General features: G+C 43.8%; 1 protein-coding gene across 2 annotated transcripts in view; it reads right to left on the reverse strand.

Annotated features, from left to right (window-relative positions):
* Window positions 1–22,885, reverse strand: part of slf2 (SMC5-SMC6 complex localization factor 2) — an 85,930-nt gene that overhangs the window by 56,879 nt on the left and 6,166 nt on the right. For both annotated transcript variants that reach the window (XM_055647000.1, XM_055646999.1), the window contains exon 2: window positions 3,675–3,718. Coding sequence is in view for 1 of the 2 variants with exons in the window: in XM_055646999.1 (XP_055502974.1) it covers window positions 3,675–3,718 (44 nt within the window). In the remaining variant the exon portion in view is untranslated. The remainder of the gene's footprint in view (window positions 1–3,674; window positions 3,719–22,885) is intronic.

Raw genomic sequence — 22,885 nt, forward strand, 5'->3', positions numbered from 1 at the left:
TACTGCGGGATATAATGGGGCCCAAATTAGCTACTCGCAACATTAAACTTTGTTTAAAGGGATCTTAAGAAGCCCTTTTTAACGTAAAAATAAACAGCCTACCTTCCGTTTTCCCCTGTATGAGATCCGACCCGTTGTCGGCGGTCGCGGGTTTAGAGGTTAATTTTTAACCTACTATAACAAGTAAAGAAAGCCCTTAAAACTAAAAATAGCTCCAGCTACGGAATCTTCCAGCGATTTTTCGTTAATAATTAACTAGGCTGAAAAACCTCGATTTAAACAGCCTAGGGAAAATCGCGTTTTAAACCCGCCCCCCTCTAAACGGCGCCAAAATCGCGCACACGGGCTGGGACAGATTTTCAGCGATCTTCAGGTAGGCTTTGCAACATACCTATTATATGGTCGTAGTCATGCAGCACGGAAACGGGCCCATCAGCCCATCCCAACCAAGATAGCCCATCTACACTAGTACCATCTGCCCTCATTTGGCCCATATCCCGCTAAACCTTTCCTCACCAGTACCTGCCCAAATGTCTTTTAAATGTTTTTAAAGTACCTGCCTCACTGCCTGCCCTGGCAGCTCGTTCCACATATCCACCACCCACTATGGGGAAAATGGTGTCCCTCTGTCTTCTAAATCTTTCCGCTCTCACTGTCAATCTATGTCCCCTTGGTCATTTTTCCCCTGCTTTGGGGATAAGATTGTATATTTCCCTCATGATCTTTTATACCCCTATAAGATTACCCCTCATACTCCTGCGTTCCAAGGAATAATGTCCTAGCCTGCTCGGCCTCTTCTCATGAGCTCAGGCTCTCAATTCCTTGCGAAATCCTCGTAAGACCTTTCTGCACTCTTTCCAGCTTAATATAAAATCACAACATGGCTCTTTACAAGGGGATGATCTGACAAAAAGCTGATCCATCAACCGTGTTTGGTCACTTTGTATTAAACAACTAAATTTCAAATAAAATATAAAGAGGTGTAAGTTATTGGGGCAAATCCTCCAAAATTATGGAAGAACTCGGATAAGGACATGGATATTTTAAAAAGACAGATTTGCTGGCTGCAACGGGAAAAAAAACCCCAATCCACAGAAAGAAGCAGTTTCAAGTTTCAAACCTGTCTGGCCTGTGGACTTGGGCATCACACAACTATGCGAATGGTGTGGACAGGAAAGGCTGAGACGGAGATAACGAGATTATCTTGGATACACAAAGGAAGGAACCAAGCCTCAGCAGACGGTGGTAAACAGGCCAGCACAAGCACAATCACCATCTTGGATGACCCATCCATCGAGACAATAGGAGCCCATCCAGGCGATGGGATAACGATCAGGCTGAGGGATCATGACATCAGCAAACCCTTTATCATCGGAAGCCTATTGTTCATGCCAGATCGAAACTGGGAATCATCAAAAGAACCCTTTTATCCAGAGGACCACCTGGGGGTTTCAAAGGAAGCTCAGGTATAAAAACAGGAGTCAAGCCAGAACTCTTTCTCTCTTTCTGCTCTGCTGGACAGCTCGTGGGCCTGTATCGACCTAGCTGTGAGTATCCCGGTGACCTGGTGAAAATTCCCGAAATAGGATAGAGGTTGAGAAGATATAGGGAAAGGGGGGTAAAATTGTGTAAAGTAAGTTTTACGACGTGCCCGATAGTTTTCCGTCCATAGTCTTAGTTTAAAGCATAAGTTTAGCCACGTATTATGTAGTGCTGGTGAGATTCGATTTCTCATTGTTTAATAAAGCCTGTAAATTTTAGACTTGCTTTGAGTCCATCTTGGTTTCTGTTTTCTCTCATCGGCACACTCTGGTCAATTCAACCTTTTTATCATAACCCAACCATAATTCCGAGGTCTAGAACCTAGGGGAATCCTTTTTGTTGTATTCTCTCTCTTGGAAACCGCTTGAGTGGAGTGGTGGCCGTTTGACCCTCCGACAAGGGAGAGAATAACTCGGGCAGTTGGGCCCAAAGTAGATTAAATTGAAACGAAATTCATGGGGTGAGGGTCCAGTCAGCTACAATTGCCAATGGACTAATGTAAGGTAAAATTGCTCAGAGTTTAAGTCTGAAGATGCAGTAAATGTTGAGACCAAGGCCAAAGTACTACCACTAAATCATAGTTGACTCTCGAGGGGAAGATAAACACAAAAAGCTGGAGTAACTCAGCAGGTCAGACAGCATCTCTGGAGAAAAGAAATAGGTGACATTTCAGATCAAGGCCCTTCTTCAGACTGAGAGTGAGGGGAAAGGGAAACAAGAAATATAGACTGCAATATAGAGAAATGTGGAACAAATGAATGAAAGATATGCACAAAAGTAACGATGATATAAGAGACAGGCCATTGTTAGCTGTGGTCTAGGTGGAAAGAGTTATAGACAATGAGACTAGTTATTCCAACTTTTGTGTCTACCTTTGGTTTAAACCAGCATCTGCAGTTCTTTCCTACACACTCGAGGGCAAGAGGTGTTTCGCATTTTCAATCACTGTTTTCTTGAGACAAGAAATCAAATCGGATTTCATTGCAGGGGCAAGATAATCATCATCGTTGAGAACATCAACGGGCAAGATAATGGAAAATTTAAATAAGCCCATTGTGACATTACAAAGACCACTGATGTCATGTGCATTATGCAACTTTGTCAAAATGAGGCAAGTAAAGTGGATTAGGAGAGAACAAAGTGGAGACAAAGATTGCAAATAGAGTGGGGACAGGTAGTTTTTAAATCAAGCACCTTAAGCTAAATAACATTTTCAAATGCTGATGTAGAAGCCTGCAACTTTGAAAACAAAATTAAATGGTGACTCATGCATGTACCAATGATCCAAGGACACAAACAAGGCAAAGTTTTTTGTTTTTTTTAAAGTGCTCAAATAATCATGTCAAATTATGAGAGGCATATATAGAAAAAAGGTTTTGGACTGGGACATGCAAAGGAAAGGTGTAGAGGGAAAATGGGCCAAATGGGACTAGCTTAGATAAGGCAAATTGGTCGGTATGTTGAAAGACCTGTTTCCATGCTGTGTGACACTATAATTCTAATTAATGTTCAAAAATGTCATTTAAAGCAAAATATTTTTATACTAAATCTGTGATAAAAAGATATCCATTGGCTCAAAAGAGTTGTTCCACTCTAAATGTCTCCTTCATTCACTCAGATCTTGTTTACATTTAAAATGACATCTGCCGATGTCAGATTCAGTGTCTGGGATGAGGGTGGCGAGGAAGAATGGGGGTGAAAAATTTCTGGGAATAGGTTCCCATGTCTAACCTAAATGTACTCAATTGAACGTTTTTAGTAATCAAATTAGTAATGAGACTTTGAAACCAAATGAATTCTTTACAAACAAAAAGGAAGTTTTGCAATACTTTTGTTTTGAACAGTGTATTCCACAATTTAAGACTTCCTGACATATCTGCTATTAAAACATCACTTCTCCATTCCCTCTCCCCTAACTCTCAGTCTGAAGAAGGGTCTTGACCCGAAACGTCACCTTTTCCTTTTCTCCAGAGATGCTGCCTGACCCGCTGAGATACTCCAGCATTTTGTTTCTATCTTTGGTATAAACCAGCATGTGCAGTTCCTCCCTATACATTTCTCCATTATACTTTGGTTTGATAGCTGTTTGACCAAATATTAAGTGAAATCTTTAAAACAAACGCAGTACCAACCTGCGCCTGGATCCGGTGCGAAAAATTTTGTAATGACCTGGCTGCTGCAAATACAAAAAGAATATTCAATAATTAGAATCAATTATTGATGACAAGTGAAACATCACAAGTCAAACATTTGAGATCACAATTTGTCAATCGACATGGTCACTATTACATCATCAAAACAACACATGTAAAACATATTCATCCTAAGCCTAGTTAAACGGTTAAAAATATCCAACAGCTGGACACAAAATGCTGCAGGAACTCAGCAGGTCAAGCAGCACCTCTGGAGAACATGAATAAGGGACATTTTGGGTCGGGACTGTTCTTCACACTCAGACGTGATGTGAAGGATCCCGACCTGAAACTACACCTATCTATGTTCTCCGAAGATGCATCCTGACATGTTGAGTTACTCCAGTACTTTTGTGCCATTTTGTGTATTAACTAGAACCTGCAGTTCTTTGTTTCTACAATATTCAGTGGGCGTTAGCGTGCTTTTCTTCACCCACTTCACGAGGAGGAAATGTTTGTTAAAAAACAAACATGATGAACAAGGTTTAGCTGACAAAATAAGTTTATCTGACAAAAGTCCAGCCAAATGTCAATCCCATTCAAATTACTTAAGGGCCTGTCCCACTTTCATGACTTAATTCAAAACCTCTGCCGAGTTTAAATGACAAAAAAAAAAAAAAATCAAGATCATGGTAATCTACGAACTCCTACAACAGGGCTCGAAATTAGCGGTTGCCCGGGTGCCACTGACCACTCAAAGTGCTGCCGGGCAACCTAAACGCCGAGTCATTTTGCCCGGCTTGGCAACTTACCGAAGATATACCGTGGGAAAGATGCTAAGTGTGGCGTGTGGGAGGGTCGGAGCGAATGACGGGCCCCGCACAGCAGCAGCGGCGGCTCCATCTCCTCCCGCACCCCGCCCGGCCTGATAACACTATAGGGTCTTTGCTGTTAGCGGCCGCTGCTGCCACTCCGCCAACGGCGCTTTCAAAACAAACCCTTGGAGGAGGGAGGTGTCGGTCAGAGACGGAAGTAGGGGGGGGGGGGGGGGGGTGGTGCAACTGAGGATAGAGCGCGGTGATTCGAGGAGAGAGACGAGCCAAATCACTCTCGGCAGACCTGCACCGCAGTCAGGATCGATCCCGGTCACCGGCGCTGCAATCGTTGCCAAACCGTCACTGGACCATCCCCGTCCCCACCCGAGAGCCCGCCCCCCACGCCTGCGGGTGGCCAGAGGCGTCAGGAGTCAGACGGGAGCGGTGCCTCCAGGCCCACAGCCAGCGCAGAGAAGCAGCGCTAAACCCAGCTCACTCTGCCTGTCCTGCCAGGTTATCCCTGCCTGGATTTACAGGAAATATGTCATCAGTCCAGGTATGACCAGGCAAGACAGGCAGAGTTGAGCTGCATTTAGTGCTGGATTGAGCGTCCGAAGCCTCGCGCGTATGTGTGAGTGTGTGCATGCCACCAAGATATTGTGTCCTCAGGTCCCCTCCATATTTTGATAGCGATTTGAACGATGATGCCGGTGTTGTCCGAGGAGCGCTGACCTTCCTTCCCACCTCCACTGCCCCTTCCTCTCTTTCTCTCTCTCGTAGGCCCCCCTCCACCCCCTTATCCTGAGACCCCTCCTCTCCATCCCGCACTGATCCCCATTCCTGCCTCTATTTAGTCTTAACTGACATCCCCTGTGCTCCCCTCCTCATCTATTCATCCTGCACTATCTCCCTATCCACCTTGCATTGATTCTCCTGCCACTCCCCATCAATCCTACACTGGTACCCCAATTCATCCTGTACTGACCCCCCTTCCCATCTATCCCGCACTGCTCCCCCCCCTTCATCCTGCACTGCTCCCCCCCCCCCCCCATCCATCCTGCACAGATCCCCCCCCCCCCATTCAACCACACTGTCATCCTCCGCGCTCTCCCCTCACAATTTTACCTACTCCTGGGGGGTGGGGGAAGGATTGGAGAAAACGTTTAAGAAGCCAGAAATACAAGGCTGTGAAGCTCGGCGGACATTAACATTACCGGTCGGTTATCCTTGGTTCTGAAAACTGCTGCTTATGTTTTTTTTCCCAATGAGCTAATGAAATTCACCGGCTATAACCTACGAGAGAACCTTCGACTTCCTGGCAACCCCCTACCACTGCACCTACGGCACAAGAATTCTCACTATTCTCCATGGTGGCTTCATTCTGGTCACCGCTAATTTGTTAAAGTTGAAAAATTTACGCCGACTATAATGAGGCCGCGACTAGATACCAGAATGCGGGAACTCCTCACGACCATGAAGACAACTACCCCGCCAACACCCGCGAACATGTGGCGACAATGTGGCAATTGCATAGTCTCCTGCAGTCGCCTAAAAAGTCGACTAAGTGGGACAGGCCCATTAGTCCTGGGATGAAGCAGTTGACTACTGAAATGAGATTGAACCTATAATCACTGGATTTAAGCAGAATAAGAGGTAATTTTCTTGAGCCATTCAGAAACCTGAGTGGGATTGGCAGAGTAGATTGGCAATGTTTCTAATACATACTAGACTAAGTGAGACCCGTTGGGTCCCAGCATCACACGGGGGGGCTGGTCACCAACGCAATATTCCATCTCTCCACCAATTCAAATATTGCTCGCCAGTGGGGCAGCAGCCACCCGACAACCAAAATTCATTTTGTGAACACAAACTTCTTTAAAAAGGCAAACAATTTGGCAGCAGCCACATCAAGGGGACTCGTGGCGTAGACAAGCGTTCAGTGTTATTCACAGCTCAGAGAGCCGTGACCCTCTTGCTTCCTGGGTCTGGCAGAGACTGAGTGAGACACGACATTTTCGGGTTTTATAGTCCCTCCCCCCTCCCGCCAGCGGGGGCAGCAGAGAGAATGGGGAATGTTTTTAAACATTAATATCTCTCTGATTTTTCATCGATGGGAAAAATCCTCCGGTCCCAGAAGGCGGAGGAGGGCTCTGAGCGAGGTGGCCAAAAATGACAGCCGTAGGTGGCAGCGTTCTCTCGGCAATCGCAGCACAGCGGGCTAAAAGCGGTCAAGATCAGACTTTTAGTAATATAGATAACTAGGGACACAAAGGATGTCAAAAGTGTTTATGTAATGAGACAGGACCAATTCTTACTTCTTACTTGCTGCGGTTTTACAGGCTTATTAAAAGTAATAACACAACAAACAGATACAATAAATTCAGTTATTCTTCGTAAACCAGACCATGATTGTGAAAGCCATAGCACACAGTGTAATCTTGGCAGTGCATAGTTCATAGTAGTTCAGTGCTGAGGTAGAGTTGTGGCGAGGTTTGTTCAAGAGCATGATGGTTGATGGGAAGAAACTGTTCATGAACCCGGAGGTCACGGTTCTCTAGCTCATGTACCTCTTTCCCAATGGGAACAGTGAGGTGAGAGCATGGTCAGAGTGTGTGAGTCTTTGGAATAGAATCACTCAATTAAGACAGATTTGAGGGACAGTCATGGCTCTTTGAGATTTTCAAATAGGTATAGGACAGGCAAGAAAGTAAGCTGATAGAATATAATGCTGCATAACCCAAGGTTATCCATTTTGGAAAGATAAATTGGAATGATAACCTGTAGTTTCTGCGCACATATTTGAACGACAATGGGATCAGGGATTTTGGAAATAAGTGGGACAGTAGTTTGGGGATCCCCGGCACAGTGGTGCAGCAGTAGAACAACTGCCTCACAGCGCCAGAGACCAGAGTTCAATCCTGACAACCAGTGCTGTCTCTGCTGAGTTAGTTTGTTTCCCCTATGAACACACAAGTTTCCTCCGGGTGCTCCAGTTTCCTCCCATGTTCCAAAGACGTGCAGGTTTTCAGGTAATATGGCTTCTGTAAATTGCCCCTAGTGTGTAGGTTGCGAATGTGCGATAACATAGAGCTAGTGTATGTGATTGATGGTCAGCGTGAACTAGGTGGGCCGAAGGGCCTGTTTCCACACTATCTCTAAAGTATACCATTGGATCGGCCACGATATCACTGACTGATGGAACAGACTTGAGGAGCTTTCTGCTTACTACTTCTCCTCATCACTTCCATCACTGCTCTAAATCCCTTAATACTGACATCTTTTTACTAACTGATGCTGGATGACCCATGGCGTATTTCAAATTTCTGCTTGTCTCTTCCTGAAGAGTCAAGCAGAAAAATCTGTCCAAACACCAAGAATGGAAGATACATTTGAATATCCCAATGGCAAATAAAACAGCACTGGGTATATTACAGGGTCCTGGTATGCTTAATGTTGCAACATGAGAGCACAAAACATACATAACATCTCCAAAATACCTCAAATCCATTACCTGTTCTTTTCCATACATTTAACCTACCACCCCATGCAGCCTTACCCAAACCATAGCATCACTTCCAGTTTTTTGAAGCATGATTGACAAAAATGCGAGTAAATTGAATTTCCAATAATATTTATCCTTGCATGTAAAATCACTGTTAGAATGTCAACAAATACTTCATGCTCCATTACTCTGCGCATCCAAGACACAACACCCTTATATATTACACTAATTCTGTTGCAATGTATTGTTCACAGCTTGGGGAGAGCTGGTATAGAAGTTATGAGATATCAGATACCAGGTATTAATAAAGTTAGCATGCATTCTCCACAGCACAAATCCACTGAAATGAAAGAAACTAAATATTATTTTAATACTCTAAAATATCTTCAGTGTTGCAATCACTTTCTACCACAATGTTCTTCTGGGAATTATTTGTTTACAGCTGCTATAGCAATGTAACAAAAGCGAAGGCAGCATTGGCAGAAAACAACCATTTAGAAATAATCTTGAACTCGGAAAGCGAGTCGCTTTCTTGTTTATTCCAACAGATTCAAAAATAAATAAATGATCACAGGCTTCAACAGTCTCTGAACCTTCTGTTGTCTTGGAATAATCATCCAATTGTTCTGAGAATGCACTAATCATTTGGCAAGAAAGACATACCCTTGCAAGTATGATCCAGAATTGAAGCAATAGTAAAAGGTAGAATATCAATCAATTATTTTTTTAAATATAATTTGTCCATTTATAAAATGTCACCTGCAATATTGCCATCACCCTGACATTTTGGCAGTGCATCACTAACGTAATGTAATTTGCCAATTTTGCAGGTGATCAACTGAACATGAATATAGCATAACTGTTGCATCATTCACACAAGCTACAACTGAACTGGAGTTAAGCATGACAAATGGTTGCATCATTCACATAAACTACAACTGAACGTGAATCAGGCATGGCAAACGGTTGCATCATTCACACAAGATAATCTGGTGGAAGAGAAAGACAGATGGGTTTAGAATGCACTCGAGGGATAAGTGCATTCAGAGGGGTGAACAAAAAAAAATGAGCATAAAACAGAGCTCCTTTAATGATTTTAGCATTCATTATCTGAGGTGTTATGTCATTTAACTGTATGATTAAAATAAGATCATATTTAGAGTTGGTGTCAAACATACAAGTAGTTAAATGTTGTTTTTTTAGTAACAGACAAATATTTAGAAACAAGGAACTGCAGATGTTGGTTTACCAAGAAAAAACAGAAATACTGGAGTAACTCAGCGGGTCAGGCAGCATCACTGGAGATCACGGATAGGTGATGTTTCGGGTCAGGACCTTTTCTCAGACAGAAACAGCTTTGCAGACAAATCTCTAAGCTGGGGAAGAAGGTGATTGGTAGAAGATGCTGGTAAGGAAGAAGGCAATCAGCAGAGCTTCTGCTTTGGATTTTTATCTAGTGACTTAAAAAACATGCATACTGCAAAAACACGAATAGCTTCTTACTGCGACGTTGACTATGTCTAAACAACAGCCAGAATTCACTTCAAGCTCCAAATAACTAGATGGGTACACCATTAAAGCAATGATTGTGGGCATACTGAAATACAAATCAGGAATCAATACATAGCAGGGAGTAAATATATACAGTGCCCTCCATAATGTTTTGGACAAAGACCCATCAATTATTTATTTGCCTCTGTACCCGCAATTTAAGATTTGTAATAGAAATATCCCATGTGGTTAAAGTGCCCATTGTCAGATTTTATTAAAGGGTTTTTTTTTCCCCCATTTTGGTTTCACCATGTATAAATCACAGCTGTGTTTATACATAGTTCCCCCTCCCTCCCCCCATTTCAGGGCACCATGTTTGGGACAGATGGCTTCACAGGTGTAATTGCTCAGTGTCTAATTGCCTCTTTAATGCAGGTATAAGAGAGCTCTCAGCACCCAGTCTTTCCTCCAGTCTTTCCATCACCTTTGGAAACTTTTATTGCTGTTTATCAACACGAGGACCAAAGTTGTGCCAATGAAAGTCAAAGATGCCATTATGAGACTGAGAAACGAGAATAAAACTGTTAGAGACATCAGCCAAACCTTAGGCTTACCAAAATCAACTGTTTGGAACATCATTAAGAAATAAGAGAGCACTGGTGAGCTTACTAATCGCAAATGGACTGGCAGGCCTAGGACGACCTCCACAGCTGATGACAGAAGAATTCACTCTATAATTTAAAAAAAATCCCCAAACACCTGTCCAACAGATCAGAAACACTCTTCAGGAGTCAGGTGTGGATTTGTCAATTACCAATGTTATAGATAATAGACAATAGGTGCAGGAGTAGGCCATTCGGCCCTTCGAGCCATTCCGCCATTCAATGTGATCATGGCTGATCATCCCCAATCAGTACCCTGTTCCTGCCTTCTCCCCATATCCCCTGACCGCTATTTTTAAGAGCCCTATCTAGCTCTCTCTTGAAAGCATCCAGAGAACCTGCCTCCACCACCCTCTGAAGCAGAGAATTCCACAGACTCGCCTCTCTGTGAGAAAAAGTGTTTCCTCGTCTCCGTTCTAAATGGCTTACTCCTTATTCATAAACTGTGGCCCCTGGTTCTGGACTCCCCCAACATCGGGAAAATGTTTCCTGCCTCTAACGTGTCCAAACCCTTAACAATCTTATATGTTTCAATTAGATTCCCTCTCATCCTTCTAAACTCCAGAGTGTACAAGCCCAGCTGCTCCATTCTCTCAGCATATGACAGTCCTGCCATCCCGGGAATTAACCTTGTAAACTTATGCTTCACTCCCTCGCAGAAGACTTCATGAACAGAAATACAGAGGCTACACTGCAAGATGCAAACCACTGGTTAGCTGCAAAAATAGGATTGGCAGGTTACAGTTTGCCAAGAAGTACTTAAAAGAGCAAACACAGTTCTAGAAAAAGGTCTCGTGGACTGATGAGACGAAGATTAACTTATATCAGACTGATGGCAAGATTAAAGTATGGAGGAGAGAAGGGACAGCCCCCAATCCAAAGCATAACACCTCATCTGTGAAACACAGTGGTGGGGGTGTTATGGCCTGGGCATGTATGGCTGCTGAAGGTACTGGCTCGCTTATCTTGATTGATGATATAACTGCTGATGGTAGTAGACTTAGACTTAGATCCTTTATTTGTCATTCAGACCTTTTGGTCTGAACAAAATGTCGTTGCCTGCAGCCATACATGTAATAATAAACAACAAAACACACAATAAACACAAATTAACATCCACCACACATAACACAGCCTAATAACCAAAAATTTAACGAAACAAGACAAAAAAACAAAAAAAAAGTAAAAACAGACGGACTGCAGGTGAACCGCAGCCGTTCAACCGCGCCGCCACTTCCAGGTATGAATTAGCATAATTAATTCTGAAGTGTAGAGACACATCCTATCTACTTAAGTTCAAATAAATGCCTCAAAACTCATTGGCCGGCGGTTCATTCTACAGCAAGACAATGATCCCAAACATACTGCTAAAGCAACAAAGGAACTTTTCAAAAAAATGGTCAATTCTTGAGTGGCCAAGTCAATCACCCGATCTGAACCCTATTGAGCATGCCTTTTATATGCTGAAGAGAAAACTGAAGGGGACTAGCCCACAAAACAAGCATAAGCTAAAGATGGCTGCAATACAGGCCTGGCAGAGCATCACCAAAGTAGACACCTAGCAACTGGTGATGTCCATGAATCGCAGACTGCAAGCAGTCATTGCATGCAAAGGATATGCAACAAAAATACTAAACATGATTACTTTCATTTACATGACATTGCTGTGTCCCAAACATCATGGTGCCCTGAAATGGGGGGAACTATGTATAAATACTGCTGTCATTTCTACATGGTGAAACTAAAATGTATAAAAATGGCCTTTTTAAAATCTGACAATGTGCATGCACTTTAACCGCATGTGATTTTTTTCTATTATAAATCTCAACTGTGGAGTACAGAGGCAAATAAATAACTGATGGGTTTTTGGCCCAAACATTATGGAGGGCACTGTATGTTATGACAAACTGAAGAATGTCATTTACCGCCCAGCTATCTGAATTAGATATGCAGGTTTAAGTTTATTATTGTTATGGAGGGCACTGTATGATATCGACAGACATAACAGGCTAAAGACAAGCAATCTCTTCCAGTTATACCAAGACCAAAAAAAAACAGAACAAGCTCATATTAAATAAATGTGCTCAGGCATTTCTGAAAGAATGTCCGTTCATAAAACAAAAGAAAGTAATCTCAAAAATCTTATCATCTGTTCATCAAATTGGTTGCAGTTAATTAAGCTCTGCTGATCCAAATAAATTTGCTGTGCACTGTGCGGATACGGACAATTAGGATTCTGCTGGTATTGAGATTTGATTGCTTAGCTTGATTCAATCATTTACAAACCAGAATATGTTTACTGAAGAAGAAAAAAATCTGGTAGAAATTGTAATTAAAACCAACCTTTTTAAATTCAGAGTTAGTCATTTCATAGCCAAACTCCAATCCTTTATATCTCAATTGAAACTCAGAGGGATTTAAATAACATTATTTATTCCTATCCCTATTAAACTACATCCACAAGCTTATACTTACATTTTGCTGCATAACATTAGCTAATGCATATTATCTTTCACTTAAACAAATATCATTATTGGATCTAAAGTTTCATGATACACATAAAACTGCATTAGAAACATAGAAACATAGAAATTAGGTGCAGGAGTAGGCCATTCGGCCCTTCGAGCCTGCACCGCCATTCAATATGATCATGGCTGATCATCCAACTCAGTATCCCGTACCTGCCTTCTCTCCATACCCTCTGATCCCCTTAGCCACAAGGGCCACATCTAACTCCCTCTTAAATATAGTCAATGAACTGGCCTCGACTACCCTCTGTGGCAGAGAGTTCCAGAGATTCACCACTTTCTGTGTGAAAAAAGTTCTTCTCATCTCTGTTTTAAAGGATTTCCCCCTTATCCTTAAGCTGTGACCCCTTGTCCTGGACTTCCCTAACACCGGGAGCAATCTTCCTGCATCTAGCCTGTCCAACCCCTTAAGAATTTTGTAAGTTTCTATGATCCCCTCTGAATCTCCTAAATTCTAGAGAGTATAAACTAAGTCTATCCAGTCTTTCTTCATAAGACAGTCCTGACATCCCAGGAATCAGTCTGGTGAACCTTCTCTGCACTCCCTCTATGGCAATAATGTCCTTCCTCAGATTTGGAGACCAAAACTGTACGCAATACTCCAGGTGTGGTCTCACCAAGACCCTGTACAACTGCAGTAGAACCTCCCTGCTCCTATACTCAAATCCTTTTGCTATGAAAGCTAAACATGCCATTCGCTTTCTTCACTGCCTGCTGCACCTGCATGCCTACTTTCAATGACTGGTGTACCATGACACCCAGGTCTCGCTGCATCTCCCTTTTTCCTAGTTGGCCACCATTTGGATAATAGTCTGCTTTCCCGTTTTTACCACCAAAATGAATAACCTTACATTTATCCACATTATACTGCATCTGCCAAACATTTGCCCACTCACCCAGCCTTTCCAAGTCACCTTGCAGTCTCCTAACATCCTCCTCACAGCTAACACTGCCCCCCAGCTTAGTGTCATCCGCAAACTTGGAGATATTGCCTTCAATTCCCTCATCCAGATCATTAATATATTGTAAATAGCTGGGGTCCCAGCACTGAGCCTTGCGGTACCCCACTAGTCACTGCCTGCCATTGTGAAAAGGACCCGTTTACTCCTACTCTTTGCTTCCTGTTTACCAGCCAGTTCTCTATCCACATCAATACTGAACCCCCAATGCTGTGTGCTTTAACATACTTGGTTACAGATCTACCAACAACAATGTTCGAAGCTGTTATAGAACCCAGACAGCAATAACGCACTTACCCAAAATTTCAGTGATCAGAATAGTATTTCACCTGCAGCAAATTGAACAACTCCCACCAACTCAAACACCATGTATCCTCTGGCCAATCAAACTGAATATTGTTAATAAGCAGCATAGAAATATCAGTTTGAATGCATCACTCTGGGGGGCCAAGTAAAAATATTTAACAACATGTAATTTAATTATCATCACCTATACCACTCATATAAGTGCTCTCTCCTACCTTCCAGTTTTTCTCATACTTTCCCTTTCCTCTCTGACCTTTTCTCTGCATCTAAGAGCAGTATAGCACAGGAACAAACAATTCGGCCAACAACATCTGTGCCAAACATGATGTCAAGACCCAGCCTGGTCTACCTCAGTGGCAGTTCGACTGAGTCTTCCCCCACCCCCTCTAACATCCTTCTTAAACATGATGTCAAGACCATCTCTTATCTACCTGTACACAATCCATTTCCCTCCATTCCCTGCATATACACGTCTACTCAAAGGTCTCTTAAATCCTATGTGAAAAGTAGGGGGTGAAGAGCTGAAGGTGAGAAAAGACCAATCAGGGCCAGCAACAAATGACCGCAGGCAGGGAGGTGCCCTGGTGCCATCGATGTCTGGGGAAGTTATAATCTCTAGAGGGATACAATGTGGTGAACTGGGAAACTGGGTAAAACGACGTGTGTGTGCGTTTTTAGTTTAGTTTAGAGATACAACATGGAAACAGGCGCTTCTGCCACTACTAGTTCACCGACATTCACTAGTTCTATGTTACACCATTTACTCCTTCCAACACGCTCGGGACAAATTTTAGAGAGGTCAATTAACCTACAATGTGCACATCTTTGGGATGTGGGAGCATACTAGAGCATCTGGAGGAAACTCATGCAGTCACAGGGAGAATGTACAAACTCCACATAGACAGTACATGAGGCCAGGATCGAACCCGGAACTCTGATGCTGTGAGGCGGCAATTCGACCATATGTGTGCTCCCCTAGCCTCCATCACCTCCCGACTTCAATGAGTAGAATCAAGCAGCTTTAGCCAAATCTCCTCACTAAAGAAATAACAGATCTGCAAGCAAATGGACTTTGGAGCAGCTGGGTATCTAAAAGGCAATGTTTCGTAAGACGGCAATTAAGATGCAGAGAACGCCATTATTGACGTGTACTTTCAGAGATTTCAAGATCAGATTACTCTCTGCCAATCCGTGCCAGTCACTCTCTGCGTGGGCAGAGACGTCATTTTTATAACAGCACTTTAGAAATCAGAATTGGAGGATTTTTGTGATGGGAAGAAACCGAATAGGTTGTGTTTGTTTTCCCTGACTGCCTTCATTGAAGGAAGCTGAGGGGTGACCTGACACAAGATTGAGAGGCATAGATCGAGTATACAGCCAAATTATTTCCCCCACGTCGCTGTGGTGTTTAAAATAAGACAGCATTGGTTTAAGATGAGAGGAAACAATATTACTACAGAGTAATATTACAACTTTTTTTCTCTGTTGCCAGCCGGGCAACCTAGGCAGCTTTTTAGGTTGCCAAATGACAGTTTAGGTGGTCATTTAAGACGGCTTGCATGACACGTGCGATAAAGTGCTCAGACGAAGTGCGTAGTTACCAGTCGGAATTATGGTCAATGAAGCATTCACATATTATTTCTGCTTCAAAAAATGTCACAAACTAAACATATTCACCAATCAAGACATGATATATACCACAATGACAAGCAGCAAAATTACAATACAGTATCTCATCTCTTTTCACACATTGCAATGAATGCAATTATTATTTATTTCCACTTCCAAACAAAAATCTGGTTGGATTATTCAGCATGTGATCAACCTCGGTGAGAACAAGTGCAGGCTTGGCGATCGCTTTGCCCAACACCCCCGCTCGGTTCGCAATAACCAACCTGATCTCCCAGTGGCTCAACATTTCAACTCCCCCTCCCATTCCAAATCCAACCTTTCTGTCCTGGGTCTCCTCCATGGCCAGAGTGAGGCCCACCATAAATTGGAGAAGCAGCACCTCATATTTCACTTGGGCAGTTTACACCCCAGCATGAACATTGACTTCCAATTTCAGGTAGTCCCTGCTTTCTCCTCCGCTTCCCAGCTCTCCCTCAGCCCACTGTCTCCGCCTCTTCCTTTCTTCTTCCCATGCCCCGCACACCCTCACATCAGTCTGAAGAAGGGTCTCGACCCGAAACATCGCCAATTTCCTTCGCTCCATAGATGCTGCCTCACCCGCTGAGTTTCTCCAGCATTTTTGTCTACCCATTCACACAAGTTCTGTTATCCCACTTTCCTCACCCACTCCCTACACATTAGGGGCAATTTTACAGAGACAAGTTAAGCTACAAAGCCAATGCATCTTTGGGATGTGTGAGGAAACCCGCACGCTTGCAAGGAGAATGTGCAAATCCAACACAGAGTCCGAGGACAGGATCGAACACAGATCTCTGGCATGCGAGGCAGCAAGTCCACCAGCCGTGCCACTGTATTTTATTTTCCAACACACAAAAAATTATACGTTGATAACTTTGGTTACTAAAAAAAAAGAAATATATATATATAGTTTTCTCGTTTATAACTGCTTACAGAGTACTATGTATACATATTCTGTTGTGCTGCTGCAAGTAAGGATTTCATTATTCTAACTGGGACGTGAGAGAATAAAACACTCTTGACTCATGTCGCTAATGTGTGGGATAGGGTGATCGGTGTGGACTCGCTGGGCCGAAGGACCCGTTTCCATGCTGTATCGTTAAATTAAACTAAAAACAGAGGAAATCTAAATAAGGGTCTCTACCCGAAACGTCACCCAATTTCTTGTATCCAGAGATGCTGGCTGCTCCATGGAGTTCCTCTGCACAATTAAAGCATGGAATAGTCTTCACCCTACCATAGTTGCCCAACCAGACCCAACTAAATTTAAGGTAGCTCATATTTTCCAAGAACCCTTTTTTGCATGTCCAAGTCAAGAGTCAAGAGAGTTTATTGTCATGTGTCCCAGATAGGACAATGAAATTCTTGCTTGCTGCAGAACAGAATATGTAAACATAATACAGAACAGGAGATAAAAGTTCAGTGTGTCTATATACCATAGACCATATATATACACAATAAATAAACAGATAAAATGCAATTGGCTGTTATTTTTCAGAGTTTGGAGTTTGTTGGTGGTGGATCCACTCCTGTTTAAATTCCATTTGGAATATTTTTGGAGGACTAGAAAACCAAGAAGCGAGAGTTACTCCAGGGAGTTACTCCAGCTTCAGGGAGTGATTCTGCGTTGGTTTTCAGCGGTCGCGGCGAGGTGGCGACCGGGCAGCAATGACAGCCAGATCTCCCACAATGTAAAGGGAGGGAGAAAGTGGCCGACGTCGACCAGTTGCTGTGGCAGTACTCATGTGCAGGGCGGCACGTGCCGTCATGATGTGCTGGCCGTGGTTGTGCACATGTGCTGGGGGAGGATGTGCAGGCCGCGGCAGTGCGCATGTGTAAGGCGGCCGGCTATACCATACCGGCAAATGAGGAGTGAGCGGAGACCCGGACACGGAATCGGAAGGCGGGCGGAGACAGAGAGTGACAGAGAGAGAGAGAGAGAGAGAGATACAGAGGGAGGCCCGCTGAGAGTTGAACGATAGGTGTCCCGGTTGCTTGCCGAGCTGGGCAAAATGGCCTGGCATTTAGGTTGCCTGGCAGCACTTTAGGTCGCCATTGGCACCTGGGAAACCGCTAATTCCGAGCCCTGCTGGAGATTTAAAGGATAACTCCCCCCTCCACCCCCAAGGTAATAGTGGACATCAGAGTCAAGTCAAGAGTCAGAAGCCAAGAGTGTTTTATTGCCATATGTCCAAAATGTTGCCGGAGGTGGTTGAGGCAGGAACTATTGCAACGTTTAAGAAACATTTAGACAAGTACATGGATAGTGTAGGTTTAGTGGGATATGGGCCAAGCGGAGGCAGGTGGGACTAGTGCAGATGGGACATGTTGGTCTGTGTGGGCAAGTTTGGCCAAAGGGCTTTTCCACGCTGTATGACTATGTCTCTATAACTCTATAAATCAATTTGAGGAAAAAAATTAAACTGATGAAAAATAACAATAAATTGGGCACAGCTGGAAAGATGTTCAATTGTAAAGCATATTGACCTTTGTTACTTGGCTTATGTGGGATTAATGAATGGCTAGTCAAAGGGTACTGGAAGTCAGTCTAACCACACTGCTGGCTGGTAGTATTGGCTGCCAAGTAAGCATTGTACAAATAAATGTACATCACACCAATGTAATTAAAACACAAATGGCAGCAGCGATTCAACGACAGCACGTGTGTGTGTCAAAACGTTGTGGGTTGATGTTTCACTTTAGGAATTTTGAGCAATTAAGTGAGGTAAGCACATGTTGACAGCACTGTGGGAACACATCACTATAAAAAGGTATACAGAAAGTCATACAGCACGGAAACAGGCCCGTCAACCCAACTTTCCCCATGCTGACCAAGATTTCCCATCAACATAACCCACATGTGGCCCATATCCCTTTACATCTTCCCCATTCATGCACCTGCCCCAATGTCTTTTAGATGTTGTTCTCGTACCTGCCTCAACAACCTCCCAGGTAGGTCTTTCCATATAACCACCACTTTGTGTGTGAAAAGGTTGCCGCTAAGGTACCTATTAAATCATGCCCCTGTCACCTCTGGTTCTCGAGTCCTCTATCCTGGGTAAAAGACTCTGTGCATCTTTCCGTCATGATCTTACACAACTCTATAAGATGACCCTCCATTCTCCTGTCCTCCAAGGAGGAAATTCCAGGCCTGCCCAACCTCTCCCTATAGCTCAGGCCCTCAAGTCCTGCCAACATCCTCGTTAAATTTTCTCGGCACCCTTTCTAGCTTATTTTGCGACATTAAACCAAGTTCCCATCTTCTCCCTTTTCCAGATAAATTCTTTAACTTAAAAAAGTAGAATTAGAAATGAAGAAATTAACACCTAAAACTCAAGTATTTTTAATTTCAATGTTACAACGGGAAAAGAGAACCTACAGTTTGGTAAAGTTTTAATCGTAAAACAGCAACATTTAATTAATTGGTAATTCATCTAGAACTAGAACCTCTTATTATCTCTGTCGACGGCAGAATTTGCAACAGTTTGAAAATCGAGATCTGAATACAATAATTTGTTTCTGCACAAACAAAAACTACAAATTAAACATTTCACTTATTTTATGTGGTTTTAAACACAGAATATATCAAAGTATGGCATGAATAAACAGCTGCCTTAAAAAAAAGAAAAATATAGAATTTGAGAATTTAATTGAAATTCGGCCTTTGGCTTGAATTCATGTGAAGCCGAGCTTTGATATTTAATTTTATATTAGATATTTTGTAACCAACAAGAGAAGAGCGTTATTAAATTTCCTTTACGCAACTAGACACAGATTACTCAAAGTAGCACCAAAGGTTATTCAAACAGACAACAAAGCACTTGCATCAAATCTTGATAGGTCAAATTAATGTTTTTAGAGATGCTATAAAAACATTATTTGAACCAAATCTTTCAGTCCAGAAAATCATACTAAATGAAGCATTTCACACCAGGATAAACTTGATAGGTTAGAGCTCTTTCATATAAAAGGGAAATTACACACGGTCAGGTGATCAAGAATATGATTCAATTTAGAATTTAAATTCAAGCTCTAATGGAATTCACACAGGTGGCCAGTATCTACATCATAATACTACAATCCCAAATTACTGTATATCAGTGAGGGAAAGTTAGTTATTATAAAAATAAAAGGCTAAAATAAATGTTTTCACTAAGATGACTTAGCAACTTCTAATCAACTTACCACAAATAAAGTTGAAGCAGGGACCTCAAGATATTTTAAGAAAGATTTTGGGGACAGACAGAGAACAGATATTTAATTTAGGAGACAAGTAAAAAAAGATACAATTAACTGCAAACAGTAAATTTAATGCCGGATCCTCCCAACAGCAATATATCCAAAAGGCAAAATCGAAATATTAATAAATTACATGCAATCACCTAACTATTGAAGTTAACACCAAAAGGAAATGTCATCGCTCCAAATTGAAATTAAATAATTATAAAATTGTTAACTCCAATTTTACTTCGGAGTCACGTGAGTGACTACGTGAAGAACCCACCCAGCGCGCAGGCGCGGCATTACGTCAGCAGCGCAACAGCGGCAGCAGCTGGAGCCAGGCTCTCCAGCGGCAGCATAAAGACCAGACTCCAGGTAAGTGTCTTTTGTGTTTACAGAGTCGCTAAACGGAGGAATAGAATGGCTTCCCGAAAGCGACCAGCAAGAAGGACTGCCTGCCCAACTCCACCCGAGGAGGGGTCAATATCTGGGCGGCAGCCACCAGCGGCGGAGGAGCTGTTTCGACGCTCCCGCACACCCGAAGCCGAGCCGCTCCCTGTGCCGCCGATTACGACGCCCCGCACAGGGAGGAAAGCAACACGCAAATCAGACCGGCCGGTGATCTCCGACTCGTCGGAGGAAAGGGAATGCTCTCCACCGGCGAAACGGGGAGACAGCCGCATCAGCTGCATGAGGCAGCTGCTTGAGCAGATGCTCGACGAGGAGATGCGGGCTAGGCATCTCCAAGGAGGACGGGCTTTGGCCTCCTCCAAACCGTCGCCACACCCTTCTGTTCCCTCTCTGTTCGAGGGCAGCAAGGGAGGCCAGGACTGGGCTGGCCTATCACAAGGGCAGGCGGACGACAGCACAAGTATGCCGGGCGAGCTGGAGGAAGAAGAGCTGCTGGGTGTTGTCAGTCGGTACGCGGTGCCCCCGACGGCCGGGATGATACTACCACCAAGGATGGCAGCCAGTATCATCAACCTCTCCAACAAGCCCTTGCAGGAGAAGGTCGTACAGGCGGCCCTTGACACCTATACAGCGCCGCAAAACTGCGAGGCGCTGCGGGTGAAGACCGTGAACGGCCAAATATGGAACCAGCTGGGGCAGCAGATCAGGACTCAGGAGGTCAAAATGCAACGAATCCTGAAGCTCCACACTGCAGCCATTACCGCCTTTGCTCGGTCCGTCGGAGACACAGAGCTCTCTACACCCCAGCAGGATGTGCTGGCGTTAATGTGCAACACGCAGTACGAACTAAATAACCTACGGCGAGAAAACATCAGGCCTGCCCTCAACCCCAAATACGCGGGCCTCTGCAAAGCTCCGGCGCCAGAAAGGGAGGCGCTGCTATTCGGAGCAGACTTGGCTAAAAAGCTCAAGGAATTGGAAGAGGCGGCCAAACCTGTAGGCCTTATGAGGGCAGCGCCAGGACCGAGCAGGGTGAAGACACCCAGTTGGCAGCACGCCTCGGCATCCACCAGTAGGTACCGAGCTGGTGAAAGCCTGGTGACCGCCTCCCACTACCCCCAGAGCTCTTTTTTAGAGCGGGGCCCAGGGCGGAGCCGTGGGAAGATACGCTGCCCCACCGCAGCACCAACAAGGACACCCTCGGGCCAAACCCATCGGAAACGCTCCCAGAAATAAACATGGAGGTAGGTGGGTCTGGTTCCTGTCGACATACACAGACAAAGGGTGTTGTATTAACAGGAGGGCGTTTGAGGTTCTTCAAACATGTTTGGTGCTCCCTTACTAATAACGAGTTTATACTCAACAGTATCAGTGGATACAAAATTGAATTCAAATCAGGCATAGAACCGCCAGTTCAGCATATGCCCCAAAGGGTATTCCTTCCCTCAGATTTAGAGAAGGTAGAAGGACAAGCTGAACTAGACAGGCTCGTGGCCAAAGGCATCATAGAAAGGACCAGACACGAGCCGTTGGAATTTGTATCCAATATCTTTCTCAAAACTAAAAAACATGGTGGATGTCGTATTATTATTGATTTGACATCACTTAATCAGTCTGTTGAGTATCAACATTTCAAAATGGAGACGTTTGTCACTGCCAGACTACTGATCTCCAAGGGATACTTCATGGCAAGGGGAACTAGCTGTCGCAGGAGTTTTAGCCACTAAACAACTCCTTGAAACATTGGGATTTATTCTACACCCAGATAAATCAATATTGGAGCCAACTACTAACATGGATTACCTAGGCTTCACTATTGACACTATCCGCATGACTGTCACTCTGCCTAGAGATAAAAAAGTTACACTTACAGAAGCCTGTAACAGTTTAATCGCGAAACCGCAACCAAGGATTCGGCATGTAGCCAGAGTCATTGGTAGTATAGTAGCAGCATTCCCAGCTGCTCAATATGGGCCCTTGCATTATCAAAATTTGCAAAGAGCAAGGACACATGCACTACGTCTAAGTAGGGGCCATTATGACCGTAAAATGGATTTACCCGCTGAAGCAAAATCAGAACTTCAGTGGTGGGTGCATAATATTTGGCACAGTTACAGTCCTATCACCGTCACCAATCCTAACATAACCATCGCTACGGATGCCAGTGCTTTAGGCTGGGGAGCTACTAACTCTATAGCCAGCACAGGTGGCAGATGGACTAACATAGAGGCATCGCTACTTCAATCACTTGGCATAAACTACTTGGAGATGCTCGCCGCATTTTATGGGCTAAAAGCATATGCATCCGATATGCGGCATGTGCATGTCAGGGTTATGATTGATAACACAACGGCGGTGTCTTACATCCAGCACATGGGTGGCATAAAATCAGTATCATGCGACAAATTGACTACTATAATCTGGCAATGGTGCGTCGAGAGACATATTTGGCTATCAGCTGCCTACTTACCAGGCAAGCTAAACTCAGTGGCGGACACCAGGTCACGAAAATTCAATGACAACATCGAATGGATGTTAGACCCAAAAATATTTGCTATAATTGTCAAGCAATACGGTACGCCAGATATAGATTTGTTCGCATCTAGACTAAATCACCAACTACCCATGTATGTGGCTTGGGAACCAGACCCAGAGGCAGCAGCGGT

Source organism: Leucoraja erinacea, chromosome 15 (assembly GCF_028641065.1).
Source record: "Leucoraja erinacea ecotype New England chromosome 15, Leri_hhj_1, whole genome shotgun sequence".
NCBI classification, from domain to species: Eukaryota; Metazoa; Chordata; class Chondrichthyes; order Rajiformes; family Rajidae; genus Leucoraja; species Leucoraja erinaceus.